General features: G+C 35.5%; 1 protein-coding gene across 3 annotated transcripts in view; it reads right to left on the bottom strand.

Moving 5' to 3' along the window:
- Nucleotides 1–16,826, bottom strand: part of Mospd2 (motile sperm domain containing 2) — a 44,333-nt gene extending 27,507 nt beyond the window's left edge. For all 3 annotated transcript variants that reach the window (XM_027946538.3, XM_027946537.2, XM_071606195.1), the window contains exons 1-2: nt 16,676–16,826; nt 16,460–16,529 (exon numbers count right to left, since the gene is read on the bottom strand). In XM_027946538.3, coding sequence (XP_027802339.2) covers nt 16,460–16,529; nt 16,676–16,684 — 79 coding nt within the window. In that variant the 5' untranslated portion in view covers nt 16,685–16,826. The remainder of the gene's footprint in view (nt 1–16,459; nt 16,530–16,675) is intronic.
- Between the last annotated feature and the right edge of the window lie 144 nt (nt 16,827–16,970).

The raw sequence follows: 16,970 nt of genomic DNA, 5'->3' as shown, positions 1-16,970 counted from the left end.
AGACATCTTAAGAATCCTCCCAAACAGATGACAGTAGTGCCAATGAGAAGTCCTTCAGCAAACCTTTGCTGACACAATCTATTCTATCTCATTTTGTTTTCTTCATCTTCAGCTATCTGTATCCTCCCAGGGGCCTATGAAAAAGCTTGGGAAAATTCCCTGGCTCCTTCATTTCCTTTTCTTTCAGATCTAGTTAGTTTCCAAGTTTTATAGATGTTTCTTTCCAGTTCCACTGCCTTTATTCCAGAACTTCAGAGATAATAGCAGGAAGGGCAGGAAAACATAAAGTGCATTTAGAGAATTGTCTTCTTTGAGTCTCAATTTCCTTATCTTTAAGTTGTTTTACATACACATAGTGCTATATGAGGACCAGATGAAAAAACATACATGAAAGTTCTTGGAAATTTAAAATCACTCTAAAATATGAGACCATAAATCATAAATCTGTAGATTGTCACTTTGGATGTGCTTTTTAATATCTGGGCTCTATTTTTAATCTATAAAATAAATGGTTTTGTGGTACTTGCACCTTGGAAAATGATTTTTAGTTTTGCTATTCAAAAATTCATCATATTTTTAAAAAATCATATGTGACATTTATAAGCATAAGTTGGAAATAAAAGAATTCACATAATCTCCTGTCCCCTGAAGAAGAATCATCCAGTTGGGTTACTGGATCAATAAGGTATTTCCTCTGAAATTACAGACTGACTTCATGTATTTTCAAGAAACATTCTGCCAAATACTCAAGTCTGCATAACTGTAGTTTACTCATCAGTCGTTCTTTCAAATAAAAATGGTGTTCCAGGAAAAATGTGACTAATTCAGATGGCGACTTAAACATACATAGCATGCAGAAGTGTTTTATGCATACTTCTCCATTCCTTCACATAGAACATTAAGAGGACATGTCCTCAAAGGTCAATATTTAATAAAATTTACTGTATCATTAGAGACTTTCTAAAATAAAATTGGCTTTTTTTTAAATCTCCTTTTTCTTTTTTCACTGAGAGGGCTGACAAGCAAGACTATGAAGACTATTGGCCTTGATTTGGGTCATGGAATCAGCAGTTTTGTCCACCATTGCTTCTGTGCAATCACTACAAATGTCATCACAGTGATAAAGGCAAATGATATCTTAGAATTATTACAAAAATAGTTTTGACCTCATAGACTTCTAAAAGCGTCTTAGGCATCCCCTAGGGTCACAGACTCTGAAAACTCCTCATTTAGAATTATATTTGGTAAGTGGTAAAAATTCAGTAAACATTAGCCATAAGAAAAAAGAAAACATTATTTTTCTCATTATTACTATCACTGCTAGTACTATCACTAGGGAAAGCATAAAGAAGACAGTGCTCATTACTAAGAAATTTAAAGACTGTGCCTTTTTTGGGGGGTGGGGGTAACCACAGATTGAACCACTGAGTCTCGCTCCTTTTTTTTTTTTTTTTTTTAATTTTGAGACAGGGTCACACTAAGTTGCTTAAGGCCTCGCTAAATTGCTGAGGCTGGCTTTGAACTAGCAATCCTCCTGACTCAGTCTCCCAGGCCACTGGGATTACAGGCATGAGTCAATGCACCCAGTTAGCCTACTGCCTTTTGATAACCTTCAAGGACACAGATCTTTAAAATGAGAAAAGTTCACTTATGGTAAAGTGATTTTTATTATTAATAGACATATATTTACATATTAAATGGTTTCTAACCGTTTACACCTAGACAAATAGAAATGAAATCAGACAAGGGAGAAAGTAAAGAAGATATATGAAGAGGAGAATGTGGGATTTGTAAGAGAGAGGCAGGAGAAAAGTAGAGGCAGAAGGGAACGAGGAAAAGGGGTTGGAGCAGAGAGGTGAAGAAAGGGGAGGGGGGAGAGAGAATAAGAGAAAGAGAAGGAGACAAAGACAAGAGGCAGAAAGAGAACTGAACATTTGAAGTAAGGAAAATATGGCCTAGGAACACAAGCTAAGAGGCAAAAATTAATTGTGCTTACGACAACAAAATCTGCTGTTTTCAAACATAACCCACAGATAACTGGAAGTTTTCAGAAAACCAGTCCTTTGACAAGTCTAGATGTGCTGTGGTTTGAATGGGTTCCCACTAAAATTTAGGTATTACCAATGGCATAGTGTAAATAGGTGAGGTCTTTAGGAGGTGATTACTATGAGGGCTTCTGTTGTTACTGGGAGTAAGACCTTATAAAAGAGGCTTCCCCAAGTGTTAGCTAGCTTGCCCTTCTGCCTTTTGCCATGTGAGGATTTAGCAAGAACTTCCTTACCAGACAATGCTAGAGTCTTGATCTGGAACTTCCCAGCCTCCAAAATTCTCAGAAAATAAATTTTGATTTTTTATAAATTACCCAGTCCCAGACTAAGACAAATTGTTACAGGAAGAAGCTAAAGACATGTGCTTAAAATGTATCTGAAGATAAAAATGTGCATGCATACACATACTTAGGGCATTACTTTGAAAGACTTCACCTATCAATGATTAATATGAATATATGAGGAGGGGTTTAGTTTTATGCACAGATATATATGTATATAATCTCAATTCTTTTTCCTTATTACTTTCATCTTACTATGGATCTGTGACAACTTCATTACAGACCAACATTAATCTCAAGTGATAGATTTTTTTAAGCCTCATCTCTGCATTTCTTCCCCCTCTCTCCTTCCCTTCCTTCCTTTCTTATATTTCTCCTCCCTTCCTTCTTTCCTTCCTTTGTACTGGGGATTGAACCCAGGGGTAACTGGGTTAAGTACTGAGCTACATCCCCAACCCTTTTTACTTTTTATTTTAAGACAGGGTCTCACTAAGTTATTGAGGTCCTTGCTAAATTGTTAAGGCTGGCTTTGAACTTGTGATCCTCCTGCCTCAGCTTCCCAAGCCACTGGGATTACAGGTATGTGCCACTGCGTCCAGCTGTATTTCTTCATAATAACTCATTTTCAGCTACTCCTTTATTTAGAAACCTTCTTAATGAACTATCAGTACACCTATGGTTCACTGTCTCTTTTGACCATGTATTTGTTCTTATAGGAGTTCTTTTCTGTAAACTGGTTTTATACAGGTACAACACCAATAATTAAATTGTAACATCTATTATTTGGCAGAGAAAGAACTAAAGATACATGGCGATGGTGATTCACCTCTGGGAACAGACAGTATTAAATGTTCTAGGGTAAAGATGATTCTCTCTCTTAGCTTTTCATCTTTCACCTACACACACATACACACACACACATACACACACACACACACACACAGTTTTAAGTGTTGCAAGATAAAGAGACTACGATTCTTACTTGTAAAACAGTGATATTATCAACAGGTCAGAAACTGTGTTTTAAATTTAACAAGGGTCAAAAATATGTGGCCATATTCAGGGTATGGGGTAGAGTGATGGAATCAAAAGTCCCATGCTAATATATATATACTGAGACCCAATAAGTCCCTGAACCTTATTTTCTTATATGTAAAGTGGAGATAAGGACTGCCTATACATAGTCATTGGAAGATCAATAACACTGAAAAATGTAAATACTATATACACGAATTTCTATTAACGCAAGTTAGAATGTTAACCATCAGAGAAAGACAAAATTTACCTAAAAGTTAACTAGTTGAGAAAGTCTTGGAAGCATATGGTAGTTATTATAATGGGCCTAGATTTCAGATGAAAGTTGAAAAACGACAAAAATGTTCTGATACTGAAAATTAGAGAACTGTTTTTAATTGGGCATCATAATATTCAAAAGGAGCAATCATAAAACTTTAGATCATTATAGTAGCTTATAATACCATATCATTTCTTATTCCTCCACAATTCTGGGCCTGGATCCATGTAAAGTCCTGATAGAGCCTTGGAGGAGCATTCATATTAGATGGACTACTTCTATTGGGTGGACTGTGTAAATGTCAACAATGGGAGTGATTGGCCAAAATAATAAAATATACCTTCTGGAGTATCCTCTGCTAGTTGGCCACAATCTACCCTGAATCTCCACTTTGTTATGAGTGATGGGTGATCGTTTTATGATGGGATTAAGTCATTGGCCTATGGCACTGATTTTCACGTGTCAGCATGTATTAAGAATCATTAGGAAGGGACTGTTAAAACAAAGATTACTGGAACCCACCCCTGGAGTATCTAATTCTGTGTGGGATCCAAGAATCAGCATTTGTAACTAGTTCCTACATGATGTTGCTGGTACAGAGACCACACTTTGAGAACCACTGGTCTACCACAGGGGTTGGTAATTTTTTTCTATATAGGGCAAGATGGTAAATGTCTAAATATTTTGGACTTTGAGGGCCAAAGATGTCCTTTGTTGCTGAATTTTTGGGTGTAAGTGTTTAACAATCCTCTAAACACACACACACACACAAATCTCTGTTCAAGGGCTGTACAAAAACAGGACTTTGCTGTTCTCTGTTTATGCTTTATACTAAGTCATCCAAATAATGAGGAGAAATAGAAAAAAATGGTACAGATCACCGTCTTTTTTCCTGACTTTACAAGAACTATTATAAAATATTCTAAAATATTTACTAATATTTTGCCTAATGAAAGCATTGCCAACGCAGGATTCGTTTTGGTTCACATTGGTTAACAATTAAACATGGCCTTTGCTATAGGTTTTTAGAAGCTATGCTGTTAACTGGTAATTTCCATTGTGATATTCTATGATTATTTAACAGAATAAAGAATTACATACATTGTTAAGAGTTATGTTATTTTAGTTTCCTAAAATTTGATTTATTTTAAGTATATGCTTATTGTGATTTCTAATACTGTTGCTTGATGGTATGAGAACTTGGTCTGTATGACCTAGATTCTTTAGAGTTTTCTGAGACTTCTTTTATGTCTTATTATGTGGGGAAAGTTTGCAAAAGCTCCTAAACTAAAAATAGATATTTAAAAAGTATATATTCTATATTTATTGGGAAGGGAAGATTATATACTCAAATACACACACATGCATTCATTTATGTCTATGATCAAGTTTGTTCATTGTGCTGTTAATCTTAAAATCTTATGTATTTTTGCCTTCTTGTTTTCTATATTTCTGGAAGAGGTCTGTTAGAATCATCCAACATGCTTGTGGATTTATTGAGTTTGCTTTATAACTAGGATATTTCACTTTATGTATATTAAGATTATATTGTTTGGTAGTTTTTTATATTATTAGTTTTTAATTGTTACATCTTTGTAGGGTTCCTTTTATCATTAGTAGTATATATCCCTATTTATATGTAATACTGCTTTTCCATTCAAAGTTAATATTTTGCCTAATGAAAGTACTGCCAACGCAGGATTCATTTTGGTTCATATTTGTTTTGCGTACCTTTCCATCTCTTTCTATTTCTCTCTCTCAGCACTAGGAATCAAACCCAGGGCCTTGCAGATGCTAGGTAAGTGCTTTACCACTGAGCTACACCCCAGTTCCTCCATCTCTTTTTTTTTCCAAATTTTTTTAGTTGTAGGTTGACACAATGCCTTTATTTTTATTTATTTATTTGTATGTGGTGCTGAGGATCGAAACCAGTGCCTTACATGTGCTAGGCAAGTCCTCTACCACTGAGCTACAACCCCAGCCCCATCGCTTTATTTTCAACCTTTCCTCATTAATTTATTTCAGTAATCTCTTGTAGCCTGTATGTCATTACAATTTTAAAATTTAATCTGTTAATGCATACAAATCTGCTTATATGTGCAGCAACTACTAATAAAAGTTGGGCTTATTTCTGCTGTTTTCTGTGTCTCATGGTTACTATGTTTCTCTGCTTATCCTTTCCTGTTTCTTGCTAGGGAAATGACTTTTTATTCATTCCCCCACTGGTTTGGAAGTTAAACGTTTTATTTCTATCTTTCAGCACCTACAAATAATATTCACATTTGTGTTTTTTTTTCGGGGGCTTTTTTCTTTTTCTTTTTTTAACATGATAATATAATTTATTTTGACATAATCATAAAAGCATGGAAAATAATTTGTTCTAATCCAGTCCCCAGTACTTCTCCTTTCTCTCCCTTACTCCTACCCCATGGTCCCTTCCCCCTACTGATTTTTCTGCTATTTACTTATAGTTTTTTTTTTTTTTTTAATTAGTGTCTTGTTCATGATGGTGAGATTCACTGTAGTATGTTCCTATACGTACATAAGAAAGTTAGGTCAGATTCATTCCATTGTCTTTTCATATCCTATCCCTCCCCCTTCCCTTCAAGCCCCTTTGTCTACTGATCTTCCTTCTATTCTTTTTTTTTTATCCCCCATATCTTATTTACAAAAATCTAAAGTTAATCTCTATGGTAATCTAAATAATATAAGTCCTTGCGATGTTTCATCTCCAATTTCCCTATTCCTATTATTATTGTTGTTGTTGACTTTTTTCTTTACTACTTTGCCTACCCATTTCTTTGCTTTTCATTGCTTTTTTGCATGTACTCCTTTCTGCATTCTATTTACTTATTAAAGAAATAGTCTAGTATTTACTTTATCAGCAATGAACTATCAATCTATACCTGCCTAAATTATTAACCTTTACTTTTGAATGAATATTTTAAGTGGGCAGGTATTTCCCTTAGTACTTTCTGAAAATGACTTCATTATGAGAAACTATGATGCTCAGACTGTTGTGTTTAGTGTGAATACGTGATGCTATTATGGTTTAGATCTGGAATGTCCCCCAAAGGATGACTTGTTGAAGACTTAGTCCCCAACGCAGCAAAGTTCAGAGGTGGGGCTTTGGAGAAGTAATTGGATCATGAGGGCTCTGATCTCAGCAATGGGTTTATCCATTGGTGGGTTCATAATTGAATAAACTATTAGGAGGTGGTGGAAACTACAGGAGATGGGGTCTAATTTGAGGAGAAAGGTATAAAATGGCATACCCTGGGAGGGTATATCTTATCCTTGGCCCCTTTCTCTCCCTCTGCTTCCTGGCTGCCACAAAGTGAGCAACTCTATTCCACCATGCCCTCTCCACCATAATGTTCTACTTTTTCAGAAGCCTTCCATTTCAAGCAACGGAACCATGTGACTATAGACTGAAACCTTGAGCCAAAACAAACCTTTAACTCTTCTAAGTTGATTTTTTTTCAGGTATTTTGTCACAGCAATGAAAAGCTGACTAACACAGATATCTTTTATAAAGTTTGGGTAATTGTCAACTATTATTTCATAGCACTTGTTTTTTCCTGCTAGAAGGTCTACTAAATGTATATTGGGTTTCTCAAGTCTTTTATTTTCTCTCACACATTTTTATTCATTTTAAAAATTCAGTGTTCTTGATACTGAGTACTGTATAAAAACTTAAAAACTGGGGGTGGGGTTGTAGCTCAGTGGTAGAATGCTTGCTTAGCATGTTGAGGCACTGGGTTCAATTTTCAGCACCACATATAAATAAATAAAATAAAGGTCCATTGACAACTAAAAATATATTTAAAAAAACTTAAAAACTGCCTGTGAATGTCCTATGATACCTGTGAGTATATAACAGTATAACAGGAAAGAAAAAGTTTCTGAAAATTATGGCCCAACTAATCCAGACAAAGCAATAATATAAAAAATGTTTATTCCTAAATGCCAAGTTACTAGTCTATACAAATTCAGCTAAAAGTAGTTTTGATTGAAATGTAGTAGTTTTCTGCCTTCCCATTCTTTGTAAAATGGCTACAGTGGGGAAAAGTCCTTTAGGAATTTCTGTGAACTCAGTCTTTTAGAGATTTTATCAAATCAAAATTATTCTTAGAGGGGGGCTGGGGTTGTGGCTCAGTGGTAGAGCACTTGCCTCACACATGTGAGGCACTGGGTTTGATCCTCAGCACCACATAAAAATAAATAAACAAAATAAAAGTATTGTGTCCATCTAAAATTAAGAAAATAAAGAAAATATTCTTAGAGATTAACTTTCAGTAATGAAAAATCCTCCTACTACCCAGAGCACACAATAGGACTGGGGATGTATCCTGAGAACACTTGCCTAGCATGAATGAAGTTCTTGGTTCCATCCCTGGAACTTAAAAAAAAAGAGCACAAAATAGATATGGTAAACAAGACCACCATTCTTGTGCAAGCTTTTCAAATGACTATGACAAAAAACAAACTGACATCCTAGAAATGACAGACAGCATTCTAGTAACAGATGGTTTAAATTTATAAATATCACTAAACATTCAGAATGAGGACATATGAAGAATAGGTATTAACAACTTAAAGAAATAAGATCAAAAATAAAAGAACATTTGCTAGTCACTATAAAAAGAAAGATTAAAAAATAAGGAGGTCTATCAATTCTTTATCCCAATACACATTCACCATGCATGTCTCCATGGGAAGTTATAATCTTACATTCCCTATGGCAGATATATTCAGATATGAAATAAGGATAAAAATTAATAACTTCTTAGGCTGGGGATGTGGCTCAAGTGGTAGCGTGCTTGCCTGGCATGCATGCGGCCTGGGTTTGATCCTCAGCACCACATACAAAAAAAAAAAACCAAAGATGTTGTGTCCGCCAAAAACTAAAAAATAAATATTAAAAAAATTCTCTCTCTCTCTCTTAAAAAAAATCAATAACTTCTTTTTAAAAATTAATCCATTTACAAACTGACAAATAAAAATTGTATATATTTATATTGTAATGTTTTGACATATATACATACTGTGGAATGGCTAAATCAAGCTATTTAACATACACATACACATTATCTTATACACATCATTTCTGTCTAGTAAATATTGTTATTAGCTATAGTCGCCATGTTGTACAATAGGTATCTTGAACTTATTCTTCCTGTCTGATGAAAATTTTGCATCCTTTGATCAATATCTGCCTCCCTGCCCCCACTGCCAAATTTCTGGTAACCTCAATTCTAAGAGGAGTTCAACTTTTCTCAGATTTCACATATAAATAAGAATATATGGTAGTTGATTTTCTGTGCCTAGTTTATTTCACTTAACTCAGCATCCTCCGGGTTTATCCTAAATGTTGTAAATGACAGGATTTCTTTTTGAATAGTTTTACATGATATATATATATATATATATATATCTCACATTTTCTTCATACATTCATCTGATAAATTCTGAAGATCTTTTCCTCTTATTCTAATCATGAAAACTTTAAAAGGGTTGACCCTGAGAATGTTAAAAATAGAGAAGAATTGAAGAAAATGAAAATGTCTGCCTGTCTATTCTTTAAAGGCTTCCTTTCTTGGGGTTAATAACTCGTTAATTATGCAGACTCATTTGTGATCACCCACCATCTGCTAGCCCAAAACAGAGATAGATATTGCAGATGCAAAGAGGTGAAGCCTAAACTGGTCCCTTTTATGGTTCATAATCTAGGTACCATCCAAACTATGCAATAATACAGTTACAGTTACATTTAAAATGTCATTTTCCTTCCACCCTTCCATTCCAGACAGGGTGGTTGATAAGGAAAATTCCTGTTTTATTCACCCCTTTATCTACAAGCATTCCTTCCATTCACTGCTGATCTTTCTGGACTTGAAATTCGCCTTTCTTGTAGTCTATGTTGCTAACCACTTTGCCTCATTCATCCTCAGAAAAGAAAGTTATTTCTTAAATTAATTGCTTTTAATTGCTTAATTTAAGAATAACCAAAACAAACAAATAAAAATAGCTAAGGACAAAACAAAGACATTTTCAAAACAAAGAGTTTACTACAATAGACCTTATCAGGGGAATTATACATGATATGAAATAGTGATGATTCTAGATATAAGATCCGAAACTCAAGAAGAAACAGTAAATCAAATTATTAGTAAATATAAGGTAAGTAACAAAACACTGACACATGAAACAATAATAATAAATTGGAGGAGGTGGCAAATTTGGGAATCAGGTTAGAGCTAAATAATGAATGTATCTTCTCTAGGGAACAGAGAAGAAGAAATACTTCTAACCTTATACAACCTTATAAGAAAAAAGAAAATTACAGGCCAAATCAAAAACATAGATACAAAATTCCTAAAAAATTTGTTAATCTAAATCTGGTAGTTTATTTTTAAAACCTGATCAATATAATCTACCATATTAACAAATTAAAGGAAAAACCCCAAATGAAAATTTCATCAGATGTAAAAATTATGAGTTATGGTAAATAATTTCATCAGATATAAAAACTGTGTATAAAGAATTTAGTAAAGTTCAATCACCAGACTTGATGAGGACAAATCAAAGAATCCTAAACTAGCAAACCAATAACAGAAGGAAATTTCTTCGCTTTGATAAAGGGTGATTACAAATATCATACTTAATAGTGACATATTCAGAACTATGTTCCTACACTCAGGAATAGACAAATATGCTTTCACCACTGCTTCTATTCAACAGTGTTCTAAAGGTTCCAGCTAGTGTGGAAATAGAAAAGCACTGAAAGATCTAAGAATTGGAAATTTAGAATGAAACTGGCAGTATTTCAAGGTGATGTTATTATCTCCATAGAAATCACAAATTAACCTAGCTACAAATGATCAGACTGAGAGTTAACAGGCTTTGGAATTTAATATTAATGTCAAAAAGTCAAATGTATTTTCCATAAACTAGCAACCATCATTTACAAAATAAGTCTTAAGACATACCATTTAAAAATAAAACATGTATAGGACCTGGGCATAAATATAACAAAAGAAGAGTTAACCATTATAGAGAAAATCTGAAGTCCTTCTATAATAAGGACTTTGGTAGGCAGACCTATATTCTAGGTTCTTGGATAGAAGGACTCCACCATGATAAGGTCAACTCTCCTTAAACTCATTTTAGGATTTAACACAATTCCCCTCAAAATTCCAACAGAAGCCTTTTTTATTTTTTTATTTTGCAGAAACATGATAAGCCAATTCTGAAATTTATATGGAAGAATAAAAGGCCACCAGGTGCCTGAAGAAATGATTTTCATGTTATTGGAAACCAAATGGCCCATGAAGATATGAAAAACTGTTCAACCTCACTGATATTCAAACAAAAGCAAACTGAAACCACAATGAGATAGAAAGCCTAGCACCTCCATCAGATGGGCAAATTTGTTTTAAAGTGGGAAATTTTAGGGTGTGGAAAAACAAGGATACTAAAAATACTACTGGTTAAAATGAAAACTGGTAGAATCATTTTGGAAAACAGTTCAACATTATCTAGTAAAGCTGAACATGTGCTTCTTTCACAATCTACCTATTAACACTGCCTAATACAAACCTTGGAGCAGCAATACTCAACCATCTGGTTTTAGGACCCCTTTTACCCTATGAAAAATAACTGATGATTTCCAAAAACCTTTTTAATTTATATTTATTATATTTATCACTCCTGTATTAGGTATTAGAATTGAGAAAAAACATAAACACAAGAACACACAAGTACACACTCTAGTTCTTTGGTTAAGCAGTACGCACAGGTTGTTTACATTCTATAAATAAAAATTTTCAAAATTGAAAAAATTAAAAAAACAAAATCAAAACAAAAATTAAAAAAGTACAAAAATTTTATTTAGTGAGAGAAGATTATTTGATAACAATGGAAAAAAAAAAACCCAAAGCAATGGGTCATTTTGAATATATTTAAAAACTGCAAAAAAGTAAGAGACATGAGCAAAAAAGCCCAGACCATAATTAAAAGCTATACTAACAAAAAGTTTAAACTACAAATGGATATAAACATCTAGAATGTTCAGCATAACTAGCAGTCAAATGCAAACTACAGGAATCATCAGTTAAGAAGTCACATTAAATATGTATAAGAGTGTGGTGAGACTAGTACTCTCCTATAGGCTGGTAGGAATGAATATTGGTGAAACTTCTCTGGAGGAATTTCAACACATATTATCAAATGTGTCAAAAATATTCATCCAGGAAAACAATAATTTGATTTCTAGGTATGAATCTAAAGGAAAAAATCTGAACTTCATCACAAAAAGTATATTAACATAACTCTGGAGGGGCTGGGATTGTATGAGGCACAGGGTTAGATCCTCAGCACCACATAAAAATAAATAAATAAAGGTATAAAAAATCTGGAAATAATCTAAATGTCCAAAAAGGGATTCCCTAAGCTAAATGATAAGAAAACTGCCTTATTTATAGACTCAAATATAAAATGGTAATATACAATGTTGCTTACCTTATAAATTTGGAGAAATAAAGATAATATCAATAAGAATATAACACACAGAATTACATAGAGTGGTTTTTAAATACTTCAACCTTTATTTTATTTATTTATTTACATGGTGCTGAGGATCAAACCCAGTGCTTCACTTGTGCTAGACAAGTGCTCTACCACTGAGCTACAACCCCAGCCCCAGCTCAGTGGTAGAATGCTTGCCTAGCATGCACAAGGCCTAGGGGTTCAATTCCCAGAACTCAAAAAAACAATCTAATCTTAAATGTATTCAAAAAAATACTGAAAAAATGTATCCATTGTTAGCAGAGCTATCTCTGGATGGCAAGCTTATGGGGGCTTGTAGACTGTTTTTGGTATCAACTAAATTCAATTAAATGAATTCATATGTTTGTAAAGTCACATAATAAATCTAACAAACCTCTCAATGGTTCTCCACACTCACTTTAAAACACACATCATTTGGATGTTCAAGGCTCTTTATACTATATACTTCCAATATTTTTAGAAACAGGACTTGCTATTGTTTCCTAAACATGCATCATATCTTTTAACCTTAGTCCCTTGGCAGACTATTTGACCCTTGTAGATCACTTTCTCTACCTAGCCAAGTTCTACCATGTTTCCAAAGTCATGAGAAACATAGTACCTGAGTTAGTCAGCTTTCTGTGACAAATATTTGAGAAAAATCAACTTATAAAGAGAAAAGGTTTATTTTAGCACAGTTTTGAAGGTTCCAGGCAATGATTGGCCTGGTTTCTTTTGGGCCCAAGGCAAGGCAGCACAGCATGTAGTGTAGCAAAACTGCTCACCTCATGGCCAAGGAGCAATAGAGAGAAAGAGAAAGGGAAAGGGGTCCCATAATCCACTTCACTGGCACACTCCTCAATGACCTAAAGACCTCACATAGGCCCTACATCCTAAAGGCCACCACCTCCCCAATAGCACCACCCTGGGAATAAGCCTTTACCACATGGATATTTGGAGGACACTTAGGATTCAAAGTAGAGCACCACCTTTTCTATAAAGGTTCTTGTAACTCTGTGTTTACCCAGATACCAACCAGTAGTTATTTCTCCTTGTCTTTGACTACTACAGATAGCATTTTAGCACTCTTATTACTCTTAATGTAATTTGCCTTAAATTTAACAGTTGTCTCTATTTTAATGCCTCTACTAGATTGTAGTTTTTTGGAAAGGGGCTCTACTTTTCTTTAGCTTTTTCTCTAATCTGACACACTGCTTCCCAGAATTAAGCATATAATGAGTACTTGAGGAACTGAATAAATTATTGTCACAAGTGATTAGTCTCTTCTCTTGGGCATAAGGAGAAAAAGAAAGAATGGGAAATGTTTCTCATTTCAAACTCAGCATGGAATTTTTCATAGTAACAATGAGAAAAAAAGTACAATTATGGACCTATATCTTATTCTTTTTGCCAGATTATAATATACCCACGATTGGTAACAGTTACTATGGGCACAAAAATGTGTTTGAAATCCCCAAGAACCTACCTCTAAAATAGCTTTTGAATTATAGATAGTGCTTGAAGAGATTTACATTTACCTTTATCAGATTTACATTTTGTGAAACAACTGAAACTTTGAGAAAGTCTTTGAAGGTTGCTATTTTTGTTTTCCATATAAATCTATAAATTAATATTTGCAATTGCTGTGCAAATAAACTACATATGTTCCTACCTACTCAAGTGTGTAAGGGCAAACCCCTTCCTATTCTTAATGTCATACAGTACAGTGCTTCTTTTTTTTGGTACCAGGGATTGAACCCAAGAGGTCTTAATTACTTAGTCACATCCCCAGCCTTTTTTATTTATTTTGAGACAGGGTCTCACTAAGTTGCTTAGGGCTCATTAAATTGCTGAGGTTGGCCTCACACTCAGTTTCCCTAGTTGCTGGGATTATAGGTATGAACCACTATGCCTGGCACAGTGTTTTACTTTGGAATAGTGCTTGGATGAGATATATTGTGAGGTCTGCTCTTTGTTAGATTATGGTGGTAAAGGAGAGCCAGTTGGGATAGTTCTTAATTCATAATTGGACTAATCTTCCAATGCATATAAGTATTGCTGTAGTCATTCAGAGTATGTACTGAGAACTATACTAGGTATTCAGAGGCAAGTAAGATATATAAGACCTCTCCCCTCAATTTCTATAGGTTTCTGCAGAACTCATTAATAATCTATTTGAGGAAGTGAACCAATAAACAAACAAATGTACAAGATAATTACAGATTAAGGTAAGAGCTGTAAAGGAAAGAAAATAAGCAGGACAGGGAAGCTATTTAATAATCAGTGAAGGCTTCTCAGATATATTTAAACCTCAGAAAGTATAAAAGGACCTAGCCACACACTCTAACTGGGGAAGAGCCTTCCAGGCAGAGTAAAGAAGTGGAAAGTTCCCAAGATGGAAACAGACTCATTTTGTTTAATGAACACAAATGAGGCAGTATAGTTATGTTTTTCAAACTGTGGGTCATGTTTTAGATTGTGATGTCAAATTTGTGGGTCACTGAATTTTTTAAAAGGATGTCAAACAGTAAAAACATCAGAATCACATGGTTTCAGAAAGTATTTTTAATGAATGTTCATTCCAACTATGTGAGTATGCACATGTGTGCACTGGGTTGCACTATATGTTTCTTAATGCAGGAAGTGGTCAAATCTGCACCAAGCAAGGAGAGTAGTAAGAGGTAACGATGTAGGGGTGGGCAAGAGCCAGATGATGTATGGTCTTGCATTGCAGGCCACCATGAAGATTAGGATTTTATTCTACATGCAGTGGGAAGGGGAGTGACATGATCTAATTTGACATCATGGCATTGCCAAAAGATTACTATAGTGAATTTCAGAAGGCCTGAGCACTGACCTTGGCCAAGCTACTAACACCAGGGATTTTGAGCAAATCACTTAATCTCCCTATGCCTCACTTTCCTCATTTTAAAAATGAAAAGGCTGAACCAAGATGACCTTTAAGATCTGTGTATTGCTAAATTTCTACCTATCTTTTGTTTTTTTCCCTTGGGCATAATGAAATGACTACTGACCGCAGAATCACTAGTTCACTAGGTCTAGTTCTGAGTTACTTCTTAAAATACTACAAACCATGTAACTGTAAGAGTTACATTTCTATTGAAAGCAATTTTAGAATTATGTCTTTACTGTAACCAGCTATGTTATTTGAAATGATATCTCTGGGCTAAAAGTGAATCAAGTGCTTTTGCAACTCTCTGGTGCAAAGTTTGGAGTGTGAAGAAAATTGGCAAGGAGGCATGAAAAGACTTACTGATCAAGCTATTTGGAACAGATTTCCTTATTTGTTCTAGGTCATCAACTGATATATAATCTAGGAGAGTTTAAAGGTGCAATAAACTTCTGCTGAGCACTAGAGTCAAGATGTGCAAGCATAACTCCTTTCACAGAAACCAAAATGACTATTGAGATGAAACATTGAGAACTTATTATATGTTAAGTCCATGGTAGACAGTTTGATATATGCTTCTTTTAATCCTCCTAACCTTATCTGCATTTCACAGATATGGAAACAGGCTCAGAATAGACAACTTTGCTATATAGAGGCAAGGTTGGGAATATAAACAATTTTAAGTAGGCAACATAAAGATCCTTTTTCAATTCCATGTTTATAACTTATCGTGTATGTTTTAAAAAACTACTGTATGAATATTAAATCCTTAGTTAAATAACTGACAAATCAAGCATCTGTGATATCTAAACACAGAATGTTCAACCAATAAATCAATTCTGGAGTCATAGGAACTTTGTTAGGTGTAGTGTGAGACTATAAGATAATTTGTTCTAGCACTGGAAGGCCTACACTGTGGGTAGCATGGTAGGTTATATGAAGTGAAGTTGTTAGGCAAAATATCAAAGAAACTGGCATATTCAATTAAGTACACGTCAACAGTATTATGGCAGTTTCCAGATTCATTTTCTTAGAGTGTCTCTGGTGAAAAGCCAGTTAAAGAACCATGGAATGGCCAGTGTCGCCTGTGTTGTAAGCTTAATAAGTGTTCTACAGGTTCTATAAACGCGAAGAGATGCTAGAAAATCATCGAATTTCCAGTTTACATTAACCCTTTAAAGGAAGCATCAGACGCACCACTTGCCCACTTGGAGCAGCATACACAGTATGCTATGGAGAGCAAAAAATTTGAAACGTGCAGAGCACGGTTCCTGTGAGAGTCGAAAGGGTTCCCACAGAGACACCCACAAATACCCTAGCAAAGTTGAGGATGCTCATTTTACACCTTTGTCAACCCCGAGGACGCAATGCTCACCTGTCACATACTCAGCTTCGAATCTTCGCCGGGTCTCAGAGATGAGCTTGGCTTTATTCTGGGCGTGATTCTGGGTGGGAGACACGACAGCTTAGATACTTCTCGCACTACACAGCTTACCCTCAACCCAGCCTACCTGCACCCTGGAGAGCGCCCCGGGCCTCGGAGGCTGTGTCCGAGTACAGGGTGCCAGCAGCGGTGCAGTCGGCTCCTCACCTCGGCCATGATCGCGGTTGTGGATGTGACTGCAGTTGCTGAAGTCGTCGCCCCTTCCACCGCCGCCGCCAGAGTATCTCATCACCCGGCCAGTCAGGCCCAGAGGTAGACAGGGAAGGGCGGGAGGGGGAGGTGGTCGCGTGACACCGGAAGGCAGACGGAAGTGGTGCTGCACCGCTCTATCGGAGGCGGCCGGCTGGGCTTGGAGGAGGGACAAGGCTCTCAGCCTGGTCCCCATTCGCTTCTCGCTCGAGCCCCACCCCCGACGTCCCCCCACCCTCCGCACTGCGGTCCC

Source organism: Marmota flaviventris, chromosome X (assembly GCF_047511675.1).
Source record: "Marmota flaviventris isolate mMarFla1 chromosome X, mMarFla1.hap1, whole genome shotgun sequence".
Classification (NCBI taxonomy): domain Eukaryota; kingdom Metazoa; phylum Chordata; class Mammalia; order Rodentia; family Sciuridae; genus Marmota; species Marmota flaviventris.
The sequence above is the reverse complement of the archived record's forward strand: the minus strand, read 5'-3'. Positions and strand labels throughout refer to the sequence as shown.